Source organism: Carya illinoinensis, chromosome 9, assembly GCF_018687715.1.
Source record: "Carya illinoinensis cultivar Pawnee chromosome 9, C.illinoinensisPawnee_v1, whole genome shotgun sequence".
NCBI classification, from domain to species: domain Eukaryota; kingdom Viridiplantae; phylum Streptophyta; class Magnoliopsida; order Fagales; family Juglandaceae; genus Carya; species Carya illinoinensis.
In genome coordinates, this window is record NC_056760.1 from 10,814,325 (window position 1) to 10,826,095 (window position 11,771).

The 11,771-nt window shown below is 34.5% G+C and overlaps 2 protein-coding genes across 5 annotated transcripts; one reads left to right on the top strand and one right to left on the bottom strand.

Moving 5' to 3' along the window:
* The first annotated feature begins 1,111 nt into the window (after positions 1–1,111).
* Positions 1,112–3,226, top strand: LOC122275865 (chaperonin-like RBCX protein 1, chloroplastic). Of its 2 annotated transcripts, XR_006228711.1 has the most exons (7): positions 1,112–1,378; positions 1,498–1,592; positions 2,298–2,415; positions 2,650–2,666; positions 2,759–2,821; positions 2,934–3,067; positions 3,180–3,226. XR_006228711.1 is itself a non-coding variant. In XM_043085170.1 (6 exons), exons 1-6 carry the CDS (start codon positions 1,231–1,233, stop codon positions 3,006–3,008), a joined length of 516 nt encoding a protein of 171 aa, XP_042941104.1. In that variant the 5' UTR covers positions 1,113–1,230; the 3' UTR covers positions 3,009–3,226. The 2 variants fall into 2 exon arrangements, 1 of the variants encoding a protein (XP_042941104.1); XM_043085170.1 differs by having other exon boundaries at positions 1,113–1,378; positions 2,934–3,226.
* Positions 3,091–9,775, bottom strand: LOC122275864 (malonyl-CoA decarboxylase, mitochondrial). Of its 3 annotated transcripts, none has more exons than XM_043085168.1 (16): positions 9,452–9,775; positions 9,211–9,293; positions 9,026–9,116; positions 8,810–8,936; positions 8,546–8,729; positions 7,953–8,097; positions 7,782–7,872; positions 6,678–6,736; positions 6,527–6,604; positions 5,968–6,051; positions 5,263–5,444; positions 4,553–4,681; positions 4,357–4,429; positions 4,005–4,090; positions 3,554–3,638; positions 3,091–3,407 (listed from the first exon to the last, which is right to left on the bottom strand). In XM_043085168.1, exons 1-16 carry the CDS (start codon positions 9,533–9,535, stop codon positions 3,375–3,377), a joined length of 1,614 nt encoding a protein of 537 aa, XP_042941102.1. In that variant the 5' UTR covers positions 9,536–9,775; the 3' UTR covers positions 3,091–3,374. The 3 variants fall into 3 exon arrangements, with proteins under 3 accessions (XP_042941102.1, XP_042941103.1, XP_042941101.1); XM_043085169.1 differs by having other exon boundaries at positions 3,564–3,638; positions 9,211–9,302; XM_043085167.1 differs by having other exon boundaries at positions 9,211–9,302.
* Positions 9,776–11,771: the final 1,996 nt, after the last annotated feature.

An 11,771-nucleotide genomic window follows, 5' to 3' on the forward strand; every position in this document is an offset into this window, starting at 1 on the left:
TTGGGAAAAATATAACACATAAAATATGACTACATTTTTTTTTTTCATTTGTGTAAATATTTTGAGCAAAATTAAATATTTACAGAATTAAAATAGATTATTTAGATTTATTAGAGAAAAAAATATAAAATAATTAATATTTTATTATTTAATTTAAAAATATATAATCTAATGTGAAAGTTTTTCTTTATATATAAAATCAAAGATGTGATTTTATATATAAAGATACATAAACCACTACTAATGCTCTAAGAGCACTCCCAATGGATTGTCTATCCTATCTTTTAAAATACATCATCAAAACTCACTTTTTTTATTTTACATATTGATTTTTACAATACACCATACATCAGCTTATCTATTTTTTCTCTATATCATTTAAATATTATATTTTTTAATATTTTTTATTCATTTTAAATCAACTGGAGTCAAAAAATTGCGGCTGAAAGGGAGAAAATAGCAACTGATGAGAGAGAAATTAATTTAATATATTTACAGCTTCAAACAGTTTTCTCTATATTTAGAAGAATTACTGTAGTAAAATGTAAAGTAAAGATAAAGTAAAAGATCCATTAGAGGTAAGTTTTGCACTAATTTTTTTATATTTTAAAGGTAATTGTATTTTACAGCACCCATTGAGAGTGCTCTAACAAGTTAGGAGTACTGTCTATAAAAAAAAATTGCTAAAATAATATTAATAAATTAAAGTTATTAAAAATAATACGTCAAATTTAATTATAATAAAAAAATATTTAAATCATCAAATTATATTATATTATTTTGTTTTATAATTTTTTATAAATATTTAGTAGATCATGCCGGCCGAATGAACCCAAAAGGCGGAATGAACGCAGGAAGATACGGACAGACGGTGTCCGCAGTGAACGTGAACTTCCCTGAAAAGGTTTGGCAGTTGGACCTTTCGGCTCAGACATATTTTCTATCAAAAATTTTATGTGTAATGATTTTTGCTTTTTTTTTTTTTTTTTTTTTTTTTTTTTTTTTTTTATATTTTATTAATATAATTAATTACGTTATTTTTTAATATAATATAATTATTTTAACGAAACACATAATAAAGTACATAAAAATATATATATAAAAGAGAGCAGAAATCATTTTCTGCACACTCAGAGCTGAACCGGGAGATATTTTCTTTGCTTTAGATATTACAGTATTCTTGGGCTCACCAATCCCTATAGTCTCCGCCACTCCGCTCCGATACCGTCTATGGAGTCCTCTGCAGTTCTCCCTCTTTCTCAGTTCCCCTACTTCTCCCCGCTGAAATCCGGCAGAAAGAAAACTTATCCTTCCTGGCCATGCAGGCCAAGGAGCTTTCAATCCACTCGCTTGCATTGCCAAAAGATGTATGTCGCCGGTGAGTATTTATCTATATTATACAGACACACATATATACATATACTTCGATGGGGGTTTTGAGTGTATGCATATGACACTGTGTTGTGTATAAGTCTTGGATTTTGTATTTGATTGCAGGATTTGGAGAAGCATCACCAGAAGCAAAAGCGGCAAAAAACCTCCATAATTTCTTCACTTACATTGCAGTGAGGATTGTCACAGCACAGCTTCAGGTTCCTCTTCTCACGCCCTCGCCCCCATGTTTTTACATTCCTTGTCTAGCTTTTACTTCTCAATATTTAGTTAATGATGCTTGCTTAATCGCTTGTTTGAGTTGAATTTGTATGTTCTCTTTTCAATGATTAGAGGCTCTAAGGAGACGGCTATAATCGCCTTCAAAACCTTCGCATATTATGGCGATTTTCATCGCCTTAACCGATGCCATTTGTAACAAACCCTAAGCGAGACGTTACCTTAATGCTTATATAAAGTTTTGAATCAATAGAGTGTTTTATTAATGGCTGTCTTTCACGTAGTTGGGCAATGGTACACCATTTTTAGTTTTTGGTAGTTTGGTTGTAAGGCATTCTGCCTTTGAAGAGCATAAGAGGTTGTTTGGATAGTAAGATGAGATGAGATATTTTAGATAAAAATTGAATAGAATATTATTAGAATATTATTTTTTAATATTATTATTATTTGAAAATTTGAAAAAGTTGAATTGTTTATTATATTTTATGAAGAAATTTGAGAAAGTTATAATGATGAGATGACAATCCAAAGGGCCTCTAAATATATTTTATCCTAAAAATTAAAACTGTTTGTGTTTGATTAAGGATTGAAGACAGATTGACGGTACATATATAACATAGCCTGTTTGGTTGGTTAATTCACTCTGTTGGACGATTTTATCAATAACCAGCTGTTTGCCGGAGCAGAGCTATAACCCGGAGGCATATGAGGAGTTGATGGAATTCTTGAATAGCCACTCTTTAAATGATGGGGACAAGTTTTGTGCCAGTTTGATGAGAGAATCTTCAAGGCATAAGAGTTTAGGTGAGTTAATGATGAATACAGTTCCAGTTACAATTTATATACATGTAAGATGTCCTGTATTCCAGTTTTTCTGTGCACCGACTCTGAGCAAGCCAAGTATAAAACTTGCATAGAGAATGGCTGTATATGATTATGTATTTTTAGCACGTAAAAGATCTGACCTTTTGACAATATTCATGACTTTCGATTCAATCTATGGGCATCCCCATGTCGTCTATGGTAATTGCACGACAGCTCTTCGTATCTTGGAGGTGAGTAAATTAAATTACTTGTGATGGTTTTAGTTGTCTAATTATTCACCAGCTCTTTAACATCATTTAGGGATTTTTTCGTCTTTAATTAGGTTCGATCTGCTTATTGTAAAAATGATTTTGAATGGGACAACTTGAAGCGGCTAGCTGATAAGGTCAGCAACCCAATTTAACAATTTTCTTTTTAAGCAAAATCCTTCAGTGTCATTCTCAAAATTCAGTTCCCATGATATGTGGGCATTTGGTTTCTCTATTAAATTATTGCAGATGGTGAATGAATCTAACACAAGACTCATGAGGGATTATGTCTTGGAAACCAGTCATGCAGACAGTGAGAAGTAATTGATCGCTACACCTGCTTCTCTAAGATGTGAATGCGAAGTTGTAGTCAAGCAATGTGACATCAATGTAATATATGTAAGGATTTTAGAGAACTTGATTGATTACTATTAATAGCCATACACATATTGTATATTCTTTACATAATGGGGAAGCGGCAATGCAAATGTCTTCCACCAACTCTTGATCAATGGCAATATATTAAACCATGTTTCATCCCACTCCATCATTTCCCCGTTAAACCATTGGCTGCTATTATCCAATGTATAGATGAGTGTTATTCAAGGAAAAAAATTTGCTAATATTCTCCTCAACACAAACAAATATTCATCTATACATCAAAACAAAAATATCTCTTCAGCAAGCTTCCTAATCTGTTCTTTGTTCATTTTCCTTCAACGGCTGCAAACCAGAGTTAAATAGGGGATATAAAATATACAAGAAATAAAAGGCTTAATATCGAGCATGCGGGTTTGCTTGCTCTCACTCCATCTGTGCATGTAAGTATCAACTCATACTTGGGTAAACTTTCATGCACGCTATATTACCCCAACATACCGATGGAGGTCAGCTGAAGCACGGATATGCCCTTTGCTGAAATATGACTGAGCAAACTCTTCGATATTTTCTGACCTGCGATTCAATGTTCAAGATAATCTTCGTTTAAGATCAGAATGCAAATTGAAGTTAATATTGAGACTTCATGCACTGGAACCTAACAGATGATGTTTGGTCCTAAAATCAATTTAAGCAGGTACCCATAAACGCCTGAGCCTTCTTTATTGTATATTTAGGCAGGTATTCCCCCAAAATTTCATGACTATTGTGGTCGTTTTATTAAGGATGGAAGCAGGTCTTTCATATCATGGAAGCCGTATGAGGAATCCACTTGATGAAGGACGTGTCTTTCCTCCAGAGAATTGAAGATATGATCACACATACACACACACTCAGAGAGAGAGAGAGAGAGAGAGAGAGAGTGAGGAAGAGGGAGGTTACCGGTATACGTAGTTCACCATTATGCCCCCACTTTGACGAAGACCTTTTTCTGATCGGTCTGCCATCCAATTAATTCTTTCAATCATCTGTCCAATTGAAGAAATTCTACAATAAGTGAAAGGAAATTTCCAACTTGGGAAACATGCTGTTTTTGGTCATACAAAACATCCGATCCCATGAGTACAGTTTATTTGTTGCTGTTTAAAAATGTTTCTCCTTCATCAATTAACCAATATGGGAATTACACATCGCCTGAAACATATCCCACCCTACATCTAAGTGAAGATCAACCCGTGTCACTGTCAGTTTCACCCAAAAAACAAGTCATTGCCTAGAAGTTTACGAGACATACTGCTCCATTTTGTAAGTGGAAATTTGCAACAGAATCCAAAGCTTTTCCTCTCTTCTTCTCTTGCAGAAGGTACCTGTCAACAGAAAACAAGTATCTATTAATTGTATTTCAACGCAATGCATAATAGAGAGAGCTTTGTCCAGCACTCCAGATCTCATCACTCAGATCTCACTCCCAGGTGATGTTTATGATTTACCTGGCACACAGTCGCATTAAAGGGGGTTTTAATATGGAAAGAAACTCAGCCGAATTGGTCCACTCATGGTTTGTTGAAGTCAGCAAACTCAACATCACTTCCATGCCATTTGTCCCAGCTGCAATACCCCTGTAACAAAACATATGATGAAAAGAGGGAGAGCTAAAACTAAATTATGAGGATGTGCCAGACACAGGATCTTTCCTATTGATTGACCCAAGGGCTCTAGGAAAAGCAATTCATATGTACAATCACTTTGTTTTGGAGGATCATCACAAATCCATACTTATTAGTGCTTGGTACCAATAATTTGTTGAAGGTGGCCTGACAGCTCCACAAACAGTTCCAAAAGTTTCGTCTTCCTTCTATCTAAATGTAATGTGGCTCATTTTTATTTTAATAAGTAAAAGATATTATTAAAGAAAGGAGAAAGAAAGAAATCAGGTTTACAGGTGCAAACGCTCAGAGGTTCACATAATTTATTTTCATGTGACACAAATGAAAATCTCAACGAGTTCCCTTCTAATAAAAGGAGGATAATTTTGCCGCAAAAGAAAAGAAAGAGGATTAAAAACAGGGAAAGAAAAGATCAACAACTAAATATGGACCTGAAATGCATTTCTAATCTCCAGAGCAAGACAATTTTTATTGACTTGATGATAGGGTATCATTGCTATCAACAGGTATACTAGAATGAACAAGAAGCTTACATAGATGAATCCATAAGCGCCTTTTCCTCCTCTGGTTCAAGTATGTTCTCCCGGAAAGTGGAACTAGATCCATCTGCTGATGACTCTGGCATATCTTCCGCTTCAGCAAACTTTGATTGAGATGCCAATTTAGATAGGAGCCATTGCATGAAACCAGGGATGGGGCTGAGAGTTGCATATGTCTGGAGAGAAATTATTAAACATGTGAAACTTACAGCTACCTTTAAGACGTATAAAATTTGAACTCACATCCCATCCAATTGGGTTTGATTGCCTTTTTTTCGTTTTTTTGTTTTCCAAGTATTGCATATGCAATATATTCTAAGAGTACAAAAAGAAAAACTTAGGATAAAATTATGTTAATGTTACTAGCTCTGCCAAAATAAATAAAAGTTAGTATGGCAAAATTTCTAAAAAAAAATATCATCTCAATTAATAAGTAAGGGAGAGAGAGAGCACAGAGCCATAAGCTTTTCATAATTAACCAAAAAAGATCTATTAACATCAATGACCAAGAAAAAAAACTGAATTGAAAAGACAATTAGCCATATATAAAAATGTAATAACATTTAATGATACATGATTTCATCTTAATAAAATCTGTATATCGATGTAAAAAAAATCTGTGTATCAGGAACTATCTGTTTGAAGCAACTCCTAGATCTTCACATTCATATAGGTCATCAAAGCTACAGAAATACTCACAGATATTTGTGGCATGTCTCTTTTCACCAGTGTTATCACACGTTTAATAAGAAACTTCCCTAGGTTGATCCCCGATAAGCCAGGCTGCAAATTTTCAGAACTACATAGATCAGGGATATGGATGTAGACTACTAAATCAATATGATTGATAAATGTTAGTAGATAGTTTAAAGAATACAGATATGATTGAGACCGTCCACATCTATTTATTCATGAAATTTTTTATTTTCTTTTCCAATTCAAATAAAATCCCATTTCCAATGCTTACATATCTTTATACCAGAAAAGGTACTAACAGGAAAGAAACATCAAAATCATCAGAAATGGAGCAGACCACAAACAAAATGAAGAAAAATCTTTCAAGCTTATAGAGAAATTAATGGTGCAACCAACTAATGGTATGGCAGTGTTATTAGGGAAAAAAACCCATAAAATAAGTTTTGCATATGTGGTAAGAAGCAGTCTTGCCAAACTAGCATCATGAGATAAAAAAATAAAAATACCAAGTATTACGTCTTTAACACACTTCCATATTACTCATCTAGAATTAATATCATACCTGAGTTGATGATATAGAGTAAAATAATGCACAGGTAGCCTCAGATTCAGGTATGGGGGGTTCATTCCACAAAACTTCCTATTAGATGAAAAAGATTGTTAATTAGACTTCACCCGTGGAATTAGGTAAGATAAGGTTAAAGAAAACTAACCTGTACTGTTTGAGCCACATTCTTCAGAAGTGCAACTTCAATGAAAATGAGGGGTTCACCTAATGCAAATTCACACTCAGTCCACATTAATTATTCTTTTTATAAGTAAGAATAAAATTTTAATTATTGAAAACAGGCATAACCCAAGTACATAGGAAGTATACATGGATTACAGCTAACATCATCTAGCAACTAGAAATGGATACAAGCAAATTATGAAAACTATCCCCATTACAATCAATGACCGAAGCCCAAGTAAAGAGTCTGCATTAATTATTTTACACACATAAAAAAACAAGAGTACTTTCATATTAAACCCATAAGGCTGAGTACAGGACAGGATTTAGATTTCCACATTACTTGCATGTCAAACGTATGGGCCAGAGGAAAAAGTTCCATCCATAAAACAACTATGACTCCACGATATTATACGTCAAACTGCCTGCTGCTATTGTGGTAAGTCTAGAACACATTCCTGCTATTGCCTCAATCGAGACTCGCCTACTTGCAAGCTAGTAAAATCAAGAATGGAAAACTAAATTAAAGTTGAAACATAATTGAAATAGTAAAAATTGAGTTGAGTTCAATTACAGCTCAACTAAGAGAACAAGCAGTAAATACTGGATTAGCAGATTATTAGTAAACTGGCAAAGCTAAGAAGTTGCAGTAATAGTAATTGTCTATATGATGCAATTTCAGACTAATGCTAGGGGTGCATAGGCCCTTGGCAAGGAGTTTCCCGCAAGTTCACGTCGGGTAATTCAAGGGGAAAATCCCTCAGTCCAATGGCCCCTAGAGATGGTTTGCACCCAGTGGGATTCAAACCTTAGGCCTGGAGGGAACATACCACCAAAACCAAGGCATTTACCACTTGAGCCAACCCTTAGGGGTTTTCAAATTATTGTCATACAACTACTATGATACTTATAATAAAACAAGAGGCTGGGTTATCCCATATCCATCTATCTGGTAAAACCAGTAAACACTACATAATTAAAAGAAACAACCGAATTGCCACATGGATGTGAAACCTAGATCTAGAAGCCAAAATAACAGACACATAAACTACTACAATGAAAAAGGATCTGTAGAGGGATTGCTGACCAGGTATTGCCGGATGTAGATATCCGAAACAACGACGGCCAACTCCCAGTCTCCTCTTTAGATCTATAAGATTGCTGATTGGATGCACTGCCTATACAAATTATTACAGAAAATGAAATCCATGCCAAGCAGCATCGAAATCAGAAGGCAGTGCAACAAAGAGAAAAATACCTCATAAGCCACGATTTTCTCCAGCAAAGAAGCAGGATCATCCCATGTAATTTGGTGAAGCTCTAAGGCAGCAGGACTAAGCCACGTACTAAGTTTCTCCTTTAAATAGGAATCCAATGCTCGCAAAGATGCAATATTTTCCTCTCTGCATTATTTAGAAGAATCAATTCATCATGTTTTAAGTTCCTTGCTACTATTTTTAACATTAACCTTGGAACTCGCCGTTTATGTGTTCGAATCTGAAAAATGTAATATGATTATTATTAATAAAAAGTAATTGAATTTAAGCTCTTATAAAGGCCAGTTCCCAAAGAAAATAATTTTTTTATCATAAACAAGTTAGCATTTTGTATGCAGGAAAAAAGTTGGAATTTTGTAAAATTGCAAATTGCATGTAAATTGTTCAAGATAGCAGCTACTGAAATTTAACATATTTTCCAACATGATTATTTGGTTAACAAAAATATTAGCGCTAGAATCAAACCACATGGACCCTAAGGATTTGTCATCGGTATTCCTCGCAGATGTAGAGCTTGTGTATTACATTCGAGTTATGATATGAGTATAGAGTGTCACATGGACCATAACCTTACGTGAGAATGGAAAGAATATCTGCTCGAAGAATGGACAAGAACCTCAACCCTCCAGGGTGTGTGTTGAGACGCTCAAAGAGAACCTCGTACACCGGCTTGAGAGCATGTCTCAAGTTACGCTCAGTACGATAGAAAGTTGAGAGCAGGCCTTCCTCTTCTAGCCCCCTAAATTGAGCATCCTCGCCTGAACTAGAAGCTTCAACTCCAACACAAATCTCACAAAAAATTAAAGATAAAATATTTATACAGTGATGCAAAACTCACCACTAGCTAGCTCAAGCCCGAGATATTGCTTTAACAATTCACGAACTTGTGTTCTATTAAGATCATACTCTTTCGCAAGTGCTAGAAGTAATCGCCGGCGGTTTTCATAATCGAGGCTAAAATAACCCTACATTAACAATTTCATTACATGAATTGAAACCAACGTTGCATAAAACATGATAATATGCATTTACCGATAATATTATAGAAACCGACCGAAGAAAAATCATTAAGCACCGCGTCCAAAACTTCTGTTTTGTTCATCGATATAGCCGAGTGCATCGACTCACGTACAAGCTCAAATTCCCTGAAAAAGAAGAAAATTAACCAAATAAGAAGCAGCTTCAAATAAGGTATTTTATATATAAAGCAAGCATTTGAATCGTATTTGAAGTATAGACCTTTCAGTGCTGAGCTTGTCATTTCCTTCGACCGGTGCATGTTTTATAATACGTCCAACTGAGTGATTTCCTTGCGGATCTCCCTGAGAATTCTGTAACATTAATTAACCTCGTTCTGTTATTGAGTACGTCGAGGAAATCCAAAATATTCACAATAACTCAACGAAAATTTCGCATAATCAAAGTTCTAGCCAAAAGCAATGGAAGATTTGGGAACAAAATTTGAGTTAACCGTACTCACAGAGAGAGGGGATAAAGAGAGCTTCGTAGGATCGTTCGGCCTCATTCTGGTTCGCATCAAAATGGCCAAACCCTTCTTGTTCATGCTCTATTCAATGGTCTATTGGGAAAGACAAGATATTATCTCATCTCAAAATATCTTTCTCGCAAAGAAGTGAAGAAAGTCAAATTGAAGTTGAGCTCTCACAGTTCGGCTGTTCGTACATCGCCGGTCCGAAATTGCAGACTCCTTTCGAGTGTCCGTTCGGTACAACTGAAAGGAATCGCTACGGAACGGCAAATTATTTAAAATGAATAATGTTAGGGGTGCGTTTTGGTGATCACATATGATTTGAGTTGATATTTAAATAGTAGTATAACGCTCTTACCACGTAAAAAATCCGATTGTCGCCACCGATTTTCTTTTTTCTTTTATTTAGTGATTAAAAAAATATTTTTAAATGATGTTGTAATTTTTTTAAATAAAATATTTAAAGAAATTAAAAATATACGAAAAATTTAAAAAAAAAAAACTTTATCCTATTCGATAGAATTTTCTCTGTGGATGTAGAAGGGTCTTAAATAGTAATTTATGAATTTTATTTAGATGTATTTAAATGTATCAAATAGATTAAGATATTTATTAAAATGTATAAAGTAGGTTGAGATATATTTAATATTTTATCTTTTGTTTTTTTTAAAAAAGGAAGCTATGAAGCTTTTTCCATTAGTTCAAATTGGAATTCATGGAGGAACAATTACATCAAAATGATTAAGGCATCTTGTGCCAAAACATGAGCCATAACATTACCACTTCTCTTAACATGAGTGACATCTCATTTAACAAAACTGGTTAGCTGACCATTTTCTTCTTCAAAGTTTAAATTGTTTGTAAAGAGTCCCCTTTAAGGATCATCTTGGTAAGCCCCAAATCCAGCCCAAATGCAAACTGCTTGCAATGCCCCATACGCTTCGGCCATTGAAGGAAGAGGAAATAAACATTGATGTTTCCTTAATGTAGCAATAATTCTCCCCTTAGAATCTCTAACTACAATGCCAATCTCAACTCTTAACTTGATTTTTGTCAACTGTTGCATCCCAATTAAGTTTATAATTGTGCATAGGAAGTGGCTGTCATTGGATATTGTTGCTGCTGCTAGGTTCTGAAGAGACTCTTTTCTGCACTTCCAGTTCTTTCAACGTGTTCAAATTCTATTGAGCCATAAAAACCACTTGATTAGGGTGCTTAAAATCTTGGTTGAACATGAACCCATTTCTCCTCCACCAAATATGTCTTGCAACAACTGTAAACTCTCGTAAAAAATATACATCCATGGAGTCAGAAATAGCCTCGAGTATTTCCAAAAAGTTCAGCTTGGAGAAATGGTTTTTTTGCAATCTTTTTTAACTCTAACACCAAAAATCCTTTGCTGCCTCACATTCCCATAGAGCATGTGCTGTTGTAACTTGTCTCTTATTCAATGGTACAGATTGTATATTTTGAATGATCTACTATCTTTCTCTTAAAAAGATTAGATTGAGTAGACAATACTTCTAAATAGGCCCTCCATAGAAAAACTCTATCATCTAACGTGACCTGCCATAGGATTTTTTATACCTTTTTAAAGTCTTTGCTTCTTGAGGGTTGCCCCTTTGTTGCTTGGTTCAACTCCTGATACATATGGTACGTACTTCTGACCGTGAATATGCATGAAGAGGTTCCTTTCCATATCATCCTATTAGGACTATTGGATGAGCTTAAAGGTATTTGAGCAATAGGTCAGCTTCTTCTTTGTAAAAAATCTGCTCCACAAACTCCATATCCCATCTCTTCTCACCTATAAGTTCTTAAACCTTAGCATTGCCATCAAGATGTGCAACTGAGCTATGAACAATTGATGGAGTGCCTTTTGGAAGCCATTTGTCACCCCATATTCTAACTTCTTCCTCCGTTCAAATTCTCCAATAAGTATCAGTCTCAAGCAAATATCTTGCTTTTAGAATACTTCTCTATATATAAGAGGATTTTTGCCCGAACCTTGCATTCAAGAAAAAAGAATCCTGAAAATACTTGGCCTTAAGAACTAGTGCAACTAAGAAAAAGGGATGCTGAAGTCATCCTTGTTTTGCAAGCATTGCAAGATTAGTTGTGTTTGAGTGTTGAGAATACATCAACACTTATCGACATACTTTACTAATATTCATTATTTTATTATTATTTTTTATTATTATTTAATATTATATTATTATTTTTCACATATTTTTTTACTATTATTTACAACATACCTCAACACCCAAAGCTTTTAGATCTCGAAACCCCATCCCACCATTTTATTTAAACT

Coding starts and splice junctions, on each gene's coding strand:
- LOC122275865 (XM_043085170.1), top strand. CDS start 1,231: ATGGAGTCCTCTGCAGTTCTCCCTCTTTCTCAGTTCCCCTACTTCTCC. Junction 1,593..2,297: donor TTGTCACAGCACAGCTTCAG/GTTCCTCTTCTC, acceptor TTGCCGGAGCAG/AGCTATAACCCGGAGGCATA. Junction 2,822..2,933: donor TGAAGCGGCTAGCTGATAAG/GTCAGCAACCCA, acceptor AAATTATTGCAG/ATGGTGAATGAATCTAACAC.
- LOC122275864 (XM_043085167.1), bottom strand. CDS start 9,535: ATGAACAAGAAGGGTTTGGCCATTTTGATGCGAACCAGAATGAGGCCG. Junction 9,303..9,451: donor TCTCTTTATCCCCTCTCTCT/GTGAGTACGGTT, acceptor TTAATGTTACAG/AATTCTCAGGGAGATCCGCA. Junction 8,098..8,545: donor GATATTCTTTCCATTCTCAC/GTAAGGTTATGG, acceptor TAAATAATGCAG/AGAGGAAAATATTGCATCTT.